A 9941-nucleotide genomic window follows, 5' to 3' on the forward strand; every position below is an offset into this window, starting at 1 on the left:
CCCTCCTTCCTCTCATTACTGGACCTTCACCAGCAAAATTAGGCATCAGACTGAGAGATGCTACATCTGCCTGAAAGCACTGCCTGCACTCCTCTTTTGTTCCCAGCATCCTCCTCTTCTCTCCACTTAAACCCCATTACTTCCTGCTCTCATGTCTTCCCGCTCTCTGCCCCCCCTCCTCCTCTTCCGACCCGAATGGAAGTCTTTCCTACAGTGCGCACGTCGTACTGCATCATTCTGTGTTTCTATTTAAAGCCGTGCTTGCAGAGCGGATCAATGGACGACTATCCTGCTGCACCACTTTGATCCAGACTGACTGACGACCTCATACCTTTACAATTAAATTAGTGCTATTATTAGAACCATTGAGTTGTCTTGCACAGTTAGTTGGTCCTCGAGGGGCGTCGACGATCTGCCTCCAGCCGGGCCTGTCCTCAGATCTCCCCCTGTCAGACCCATCTCCCTGCTCAGCCATCACAAGTTCACCACCATTTTGTTTTAGGCGAACTTGTTTGTGTTTTCCAGGCGGTGTCCCCCTTAGGGTGGTCTTCACCCACGCTGATGTTTCTGTTTGTTGGTTTATTTGTTCGTTGGATTTCACAGAAAACTACTGAACTGAAGGATGAGGATTTGATGTGGGAAGATCCCAGTAAATGATCTGGAGGAGTGGTAACAATTCATCCCAATGGGGACATGAATACATGAACCAAATATAATCACTATTCATCCATCAGCCACAACATTTAATTCAAAAGCCAAACACATTACCCTGCTGGTGGCGCTATAGAGAAAGTCAGGGGGTCTCATCAATATGATTCATCCTCTGGGGAACTTGAATGCCTAACCCGAACCCTAACTTGAGTGATGGAGATATGATTCAAACGTAAAAATAAAAGTTCCTAGAAATGATTAACGATGATATGATGAACAAATAAACCACATAATAAACACAATCATGCTCACAACACGTCCCACCCCACGAATGGATTGGTTGGTTACCAAATCATGACTGATATCAAAGATATGAGCACTACAGCCATCTGCAGACTTCTGCCTTTGGTGAGCTTGATGTATTATAAACTGAATATACATAATTGTTTTCAGACACTCAGTTCATGACCTCAGTTTGGTCAGTGACCTTTAACCTTTGAATTTTGAAGCTAATGCCCTATACGACAGAGAAGGTCTCTCGGGCAGTAAAAACATCCATATGTGAATTATGTGGAATTGCTCTTGGTTAAATCCACAGGCCTGAATCGATGAGCAGAACCAATAAGCACAGAGACCGGGCTGTGAAGAGAGTGAACTGCCGGCTGCTGGGTTATGGATCTGGATAATGATGATTTGTCTCTGCAGTAGATAGGTCTGTGCGATGCTTTCATGGTCTTATCATTGGTTCCAGTTATTTCCATTAAATTGCTCATATTAATCATACTATAAAGAAAACGCTGATCATACGAGAGGACGACATTTTTTAAAAGCAGACAGGAAAGGAAAACAAAAGGATCCGCCCTGTTTTTCCTCCATTAATTACGTCTGATGAATGAAACCTACAATCTAGATGCTCAACACAGGTTCAGAGAATTTCCCTCTTCCAGCCCTGAGCCCTCGCCTGTCTCTCCTGCAGTGGTTGATGCCCAGAATATTTAATGTACCAATCCTGAATAAAACATCAACCATGGCCTGAATACTGATGCTGAGAGAGGAGGGTCGAGGAAGAAGGGTGTAGAAAAGAGGAAGAGGAAGAAAGCACCGACGGGAACGAACGTCAGATCAACGTCTATAGACCCCAACGTTTTCATCCCTCGGTTTTCTTCTCTGACTGATATGAAACAGGCCAAACATCGTTCATTCACCGTTTATGTTTTCTGAATGAGGACGTTGAACGAGTTAACCTCACCAGTGCTCCCATAGCCCCTCTCTCTGGACAGATTTCAACCCTCTGGCTACTGCGTGTCGCCTCTTGTCAAAAAAAGGATGTGTATCCGAAGTTCCTCCTCCTTCTATTCAGTGGTTTAAATAAATCTCTGTGATTCATAGAGACGTACAGTGTGTCAGACTACTCGCTGTGTAGTTTCTGGCAACACCTCAGATGGCATAAGTCACGTTTACATCCTGCTCGAGACAAACTCGTTGTTGCAAAGTTCTCTTGAGGATTAATTTCCTGTCAGGGAAATGAGTGATGATATGTGTAGGAGTAAAAGGAAGCAAGGTGACATGTTATACGCTCACTAGACAAAAAAAACTGTCACTACTTCCTTAATATATAGTTAAAAACCTGCCAGAGAACCAGTGAAAGATTTAACTGATTGAAAACCTGGGGAAGGGAGCAGCCGTCAGGAGCCTGCTCCAAATACCTGAGGAAGTTTTGCTGTTTGCACGGAATAAAATATATGTTTGTTTAACAAGACCAAGCAAAGGACAGAGCAGCAGCCGGGGAAACGTCTCCTGGTGGGACACACTCCTGAATAAAGGGCTCGACTGTGTTGAGTCCAAACTTCTTTTAAGGCCGCGAGGGGAATAATAAGGAAAAGTGAAGAGTAATGGAAGCAGCATGAGGGAAGGAAAATAAATCCGGATAAAAGGTTGGGAGGGAAACTGCTGCTGGACCCCATCCAGGACAGCATCACTTTTTGCTGCATTGCCGATCCATACTTGGACCGAGGGACAAGGACATCTAATTCTGAGGGGAGGACTTGGATGGTGTGTTTTTATCTTCTGACTCACATGGCTCCGTCAAGAATATCTAATGATTCTGTACATCACGATTTATATTGAAAGGCCAAATGTCAGGATGGAGTGTGACACATACAGAGAGAGGCACAGAGTAAGGGTAGGAGTGTGGAGGTGTAATTAATGCTGTAATCATCAATTAACCAAAAATCCTCAGTTAAAGATTTTATAATCACATTCCAACACATTTGTTATAAATTTAACTAGTAATTTGTTTATCATATTTACTAGAAAACTGAATTTGGGTTTGATCTGTTATTTGGAGAAAACAAATTTAAGTGGATTTATCAAAACGATAAAGGGCAGATTAACTGAAACATAAAACAGTTGCTAGTTCCAGCCTCACTTAGAATTATTAATAAAAAATAAAAAACACAGCCTGGCTTAAAACCACCAACTGATGAACAAATGAGATCCGTTCGGATCGACTGTTCTCTCGGTGTTTGACGCGCCTCCTTCCGTCCTCCTGCTCCTCTCGGCGTCAGGATCTCTCCGCTGGATTCCCCCTCCCTCTCTGCCACTCCCTGTACCTGCTCACGGCTGCCCTCCGTCTCCCCCCCCCCCCCCCCCCCCACGCTCATCTTCTCTCACCGAGCTTTCTTTGCTCCACTTTTTTTTTTCCGTCCCTCCCTCCCGCCCCATCTGTTATCTCCCAGCTGGATCTGCTCTACGCTGCACTGCAGTAGGCCGAGCGAGGATCCAGGCTGAATGAGTCACCCACTCACAATCTGCTGCCCCAAAGCCCCGCAGGCGTCAGCCACGTCCAAAAGACCCTGCTGCCGTCCGCGGGCATGCACGGATCTGCACCGATGCCCACTCACATGCACGCTTGCACACTGCATGCCCCTTTTTTTGAAGGGAAGAAATGCCAGAACTGCCTGCACGTGCACACACATAGATAAATGATTAAACCTAAAAGGAGCAATGATACAAATTTCTACATAACTAATTATTTGGCTTTAAACTACAACCTGGAATGAGACGGTTTCCAGTTGACTAATCAAAATGCTGCACACAAGACGGTGGACTTCACAGGGATAAGACAAGCAGAGCTGGTATTAGTATTCAACCCACATGCAGGGAAACCTCATGGAGAACCAAGGCTGACTGCAAAATAAAGGATTACTGCTCCACTCTCCACTGTAAGAAACGCACCCTGACCAGATTTGATCACTGCATCATGATTCTACAACAACAGCAGTAGTAATAGTATCCACACACAACAGGCACACACGTCCACAGACTGCAGCTGCAGCATTGTGACAGATTTGTTTACATCCAGACCACAAAGGACACAAAGCTTCATGCTGCTCATACAGATGTTTCCTAAAACCGTGTGTTTGTTCCAGCTTTTCTCAGAAACAGCAGAAGAGCTCATTTCCAAAAGGGAAGTGAAATAGCTGCTTAAAGTGTGAAATGTCTAAACAATTAATGTTTTCATTTAAAGGGAATCATAGGTTGGGTTCAATTTGTGCTGTTAGCAAAATACTAATTCATAATTGTGTAATTATCACAGAGAGAAATTAAATGATGTTACTGAATCTGTTTTTTTACACCTTTATTAAAGAGCAGGATCTTCTTATTTAAGAGCAGGAGTTATAGAGGATTTCTCTTCAACTCTTGGATTTTATTTTGTACAGCAAGTTTGTAGCAATTAACAAACCAATGAATCAGAATGACAGGAGTAGTGTTGACAGAATTGTCTCGTCCTGATTGTAATAATAAAGCTGTGGAGGACTCCACTGCCGGAACCTTGTCAAAGGAACCCCCTGTACGAGACTCTCAAAGAAGTAAAGCTTTAATAAAATGTAAACATATAGAAAAAGCAATCCAAAATTCATCCCTGTGATTAGGTTTTATAATAAATATCTTAGTATGTCATATTAAAGTTAAAACACTCTATATAGCCCTTAAAGTTTTGATCTGCAGTTTAGATCTCAGCTGACAACATGGTAACTGAGTATATTTAGAAAACATAATAATACTAAATACTGAAGTTAAACTAAAAGTAAGATTGTAGATGATGACTCTTGCACAGTCTTGTTTGCGAGCACTGGGCTGTCCTCAGTATCTGAAGCAGCAGTCGTGATGCAAAGACCATTAAATCTACATGGATGAAAAATAATAATCTCTTATTAAGGATGGAATTCAACGCACCGAACTCTAAATCTGTCATAAAAGAACAAAATGAAGCAGTTTATGTATTTATAGGAGGGAACAGCCTCTTTCTGACAGTGACGAGACTGACGGTCGTGTTATCTGGAGAAGCTGCGACACCAACTCCCCAAAGACGCTTCTCTCTGTTTCCTGTCTCTCACTCTCTCTGCCACACTTTCTCTAGCGTTCCTGCCATCGTCTTCAGCTCCTCTGTCTCTACTGCAGTTTCCATTTAATGAACACACTCGAGCCTCCCTGCTGCTTCCAGAACATGCTTCCTCCACTCAGATAAAACATGCACTCTGCAGCCTTAGAAGAAATGCAGCTGCTATTCAAACATGGGGTTGATAAAAATAAAATCACCAAGCTGGTGAGTGCTGCACTGAGCAGTTTACTCTCTTTCTGAAGCATTGGCTGAGTGGACGTTGGAGCCCCTAATGAAAAACCCTCATCACATTAACCTGCTCACATGCACCCCCCCGACGAGCTGCAGAGCTCAACACACACTTGACTCTCTTCATGGGCACAGACGCTTCATGTCAGAAGCATCTGCTCAGAACGTGACTCATTTGACTCTGAGGCGAAGTTGCCTTGTGACGTAACAAGAAGTCGCCATTTTTTTTAATCGTACATTTAAAACACAGATTGTTTCTATGCTTTACACAAATTATGTTGAGTTGTGTCTCTTTCTCACAGGGTCCATGGTGAGACAAGCGATAGATTTCTTGGCTAATGAACAACTACATCTTTGTTGTGGACCTGCTGGGTTTTACCCTTCATGCCTCCTGCTTCATCCCTTTCTCTTTTTTTTTTTAATGGCAACCGTTATTAATGCGCCGCTCGGAGCCCCGGTGTCCTTGGATGAGAGAGAGATGTCTTCTGTCAGGGAAAAGTGTGGCTGTGTGAAATAAATTACCGTGATGTATGAGAGAAGGTGAAACTGAGGTTGGGTGAACGTGTGTGTGTGAGAATCTCATAAAATCCCAGCAAGTCCAATTCGCATTCTGCCTCTTTATGAGCCGCTCCTCTCACAAGAGTCCATAAAGTCTTTTAATGAAAAAATGCAGCAACTTGCACACGATGAGGATTTTCTGTCTCTGACACAGCAGCTGATGTACACTTGACTTCAGAGTAAGCTGCACGGCCAATTAGCAACTAGTGATACAGAGGCCCATCTGCTCCGATCTACATACAAACCAGTTTGATGGTACTGGGGCTCAATTTATTCAAACTAGATGGCTTGCCTCATTTTAGACATTAAGACCAAGGGGTGTAATAGCAAGCATAATAACAATATATATTTGTCAACATTCAGACTATAATACACTACGACTATACTAAAGCAAATTTTCCACGGGTCAAAAAAACAGCCACAAACATCTGGCTTGTTCTGCGAGGGGGGTGGATTCAATCTGTGTTCACTCCCGTGTCAAACGCCTCTGCAGTAGACACAGGTTTTACCGGCTTAGAGGAGCAGTGATGGAAACGTGACACCAGGGTGAGCGTGCTAATTTGTCTGACAGCGGGAGAAGGAGCTTCTCAGTTGTTGGTGCGTTTGTGATGTGGAATATGGCGCACTGTGGAAAAAAGCAGAAAAGCTCCTCTGCTGGCAAGGAAAAGAGTCAATCGCCCCTTTTCAGTGGGTTTAACTGAGAGTAAAAAACTGTGTAGACTCGCTAATTTTGAGGTATAAGGTATTTATTCCTATAATGTCTGGGTAATTTTGAAAATCTATATTTGTCTTAGAAAATGTACAGTTTAATTGAATATATATACATCGTTAAAGAAAAGAACACATTCTGTGATAGAGGATCTCATCTAAGATAATGACTGATGATTATTTTCATTTCTGATAAATCTGTGGACCATTTTCAAAAGGTCCGTCACATCTACTCCTTGTTAACATAGTCAAACATCACATCTGACGACATTCTGCCTGTAAACTGAGGGTATTCGGTTTGCACCATTAGAGGAACAGGAAATCCTCACACTGCAGAAATTGCAAGCAGAACATTGTCTAGCTTGACTTCCTTGCAAAAACAAGATTTATATCATTCATCAAAAATAATTGCAGCTTCATTTTCTGTCCATCTGCTATTTGATTGATTAACTTATTATTGCAGTTCTAATTTCCACCGAGGCTTCCCCCCCACCCTGCTCTGCCGAGTCGTGACAATGAGAGAAGAGCCGGCAATCGGACATCTTGTGCCGTCAATGCAGATCCTCATTCTGCCAAATCACCAACCGATTCGGATAAATCCCTGGTTTCAGCCCTTTAATCTCCTGAACTCTCTTCATGCGTTGTGAAGGCTGGTGGGGGGTCTTGCTACACTACAGTTTGACAATGTGTGTGTGTGTGTGTGTGTGCGTGTGCGGGCGTGTGTGTGTGTGCAAGTAGCCAGATTGCTGGGTCACTACCTACAGTAAATGCAAGTCTGGGCCTGGATTACAGAGCTGTGGCACAGGAACAGAGGGATTGAAGAGAGCCTTCTGCCAATGGGAGTCTGGGGGAGAAGACAAGGGGTGTGTGTGTTTGTGTGTGTGTGTGTGTGTGTGTGTGTGTGTGTGTGTGTGTGTGAGAGAGTTGGGGGGTGCTAGATTTGTGTGTTGGGGTGGGGGGGTAATGTTGAGGAACAGACAGAAGGAGACCACAGAGACAGCTTTCTGAGCCTAGAGCTAACCTAATAGCATTGGGAATAAAACTGAGTAATGACAACCGGGCTGTGTTTTCACACACTCTACCACACCTCCTCCACAGTGAGAGCCACATAACTGAATGCATATTTACAGATATAGATGCTGATATGCACACACACCCTCCCCCCATACCTCTCTCTCTCTCTTACACACACACACACACACACACACACACACACACATACTTGAGGCAGTGGATGAACATCTGCAGGAGGAGAGAGGCCTAATGGCTGACAATAGACTCATCACACAGAGTTATCACAATCTGTGGAGCCCCATGTGAGCCGCTGTCTTATTTCAATCTGGTCAAATGAGCTCCTGATTAAAACTGAGAAGTGTTGACGACCATTTACAATTATAAGTTTGTATTCAGTGCCAGGGTGAGTGGGTGGGGGGTCGGGGCACTAGCCACTGATTGGCCACTGTCCTGTCAGTGCGGTTGTTTTTTTATTAATCTAGTCTTTGTCGTGTAGTGCTTTAATCGTCAGTGTCTCGAATGTCAATATGTTAACATTGATCTTAATAACTAATGGCAGAATGAGTTGACTCTATTGTGTCACCAGGTTTGACCCCAGCATGTGGGAATGAGCTCCTGTCCTCGCAAACTGCTGCAAACTTAATCTCAGTTATTCTGGTCAAACGTGTACCGACACTGACCTTCAGCAGACGTGACATTATTAGTGTTACAGCTCAGTCAGCACTCTCTCCCCCGATCTCTGTCGATTACACACAGAGATGAGGAGTGGTGCAAACTGGGAGCTGGGACGAAGGCCGGCAGGGTGAACTGGAGTAAAGGGGAGTGGGGGACTTATAAGAGCATGTGTGTGTGTGTGTGTGTGAGTCAGCCATGGCTCTGGGTGTCCTGCTGTGTGGGTCTTGAGGCTGATTGTCAGCGTCCCTGTGACTCACCCCGAGAAACCAACAACCTCCCTCACACACGCCTGGAGCTCTCAGCCGACACCGGAAATAAAAGCCACAGTTAATGGCGAGCATCGGGGACAGGATCTGTTCACACAGGCCTTCAGCCATCAAGGTCCCATAGAGGAGCACTGCTGATCTATGGCACCTTCTGTGATTGGCTCCATAGCTAATGATGGATAACATGTCTGATATCTGGGGAATAACATAACGAGGACACTAAGATTGGTGGGATGAGTTTGGAGCTGCAGCCAAATGAACATGGAGCTGAAAATATTCACGACCACTGCTTTTCACATGTGAAATTCAGCAGATGACTCCGTTTAAGAGGGGGGACATGTTTTAATTCTTTAATGGGCGTTATGCGCGTTTAGAGGGCGCTGGGGTCATGGCGTGCCTCTGCTGCTCCAGGAGCGGATTTCCGCCAAGACGCACTTAACGGTTGCATAACACGGTGCTCGGTGGAGCTCCTACCGCGGTCGGTAAAACAGAAACACTCGTCTGAAACCGTGTTTTCGTGCAGCGACACCGGCGGCTCGGATGCTGTTCCACTGCGGGGGAATGTCATCTGAAGGGTACCGAGAGGAGCTGACGTCCCCGGCATCCCCACCAACACCACGCCGTCGAGCCATCCGCCTCCCACGGACACGACCTCGATTCAAACATCGATTATGCGCCAAATAACTACACGAGTATCGACCCGGAGGCTGCAGAGTACGCGAGTAATAAATTACTCCGTTGGTGCATTGCTGCAGCGCGCAGCTCTTTACAATGGAGCACGTTTCAGCACCAGGGCTGCAGCCTGCATCTGAACCAGAGGTGATGGAGCAACACGCGAGCTGCAGCACGATGGATTCATTTCTAAGCATTAAGAAGCTGAATCAAACCCGCTCCTCTAAATCAGCCCAGTATGAAGACGTGCCGTGATCCGGGACACCCCACCCCCCCCACACTCCCCACCCCCTATTCTTACCTGAGTGGCTTTGTGGAATTGCTTCTTCAGCCCCGCTACAGACATGATGGCGGATAGTCGGTGGCTCTAGCTTGTGGGAAGTGTGATGAATAGAATTGCAGGAGTGCAAAGAGGAGAATCTCGGTGCTAATTGTTAGTGGAGATGCTCCTGCAGCAGATTCGAGCCCTGTATTCACGGCGGTGCTCAGCAGAGGGATCTCCTGTGAGAAAGGGGCTGACTAAAGCCCGCTCAGCCGATTGGATGTCAACCCCCCACACGTCTAAAACGGAGCTGACGTCGGAGCCAGCTCCTTTTAAAGCGGCCGCCGCCTCCACTACACGACCGCTGCTGTAGAGGAAAGGCCGAGGTATTTCTGATCTAAGCTCGTTCAGCGGAAGGACAAGGACGATGGAGTCAGAGGAGAAGGACCTGGGGGAGATCTTCTGTTAGACTAAGATTTGACACTGAGACGATGCAGAGAGA

The 9941-nt window shown here is 45.4% G+C and overlaps 1 protein-coding gene across 1 annotated transcript in view; it reads right to left on the reverse strand.

Annotated features, from left to right (window-relative positions):
- The window catches only part of sh3gl2a (SH3 domain containing GRB2 like 2a, endophilin A1), a 32533-nt gene extending 22856 nt beyond the window's left edge, over positions 1–9677 (reverse strand). Inside the window, exon 1 of the mRNA XM_053419752.1 lies at positions 9479–9677. Within this exon, the coding sequence (XP_053275727.1) occupies positions 9479–9523 (45 nt within the window). The 5' untranslated portion in view covers positions 9524–9677. The remainder of the gene's footprint in view (positions 1–9478) is intronic.
- Between the last annotated feature and the right edge of the window lie 264 nt (positions 9678–9941).

Source organism: Pleuronectes platessa, chromosome 3 (genome assembly GCF_947347685.1).
Source record: "Pleuronectes platessa chromosome 3, fPlePla1.1, whole genome shotgun sequence".
NCBI classification, from domain to species: Eukaryota; Metazoa; Chordata; class Actinopteri; order Pleuronectiformes; family Pleuronectidae; genus Pleuronectes; species Pleuronectes platessa.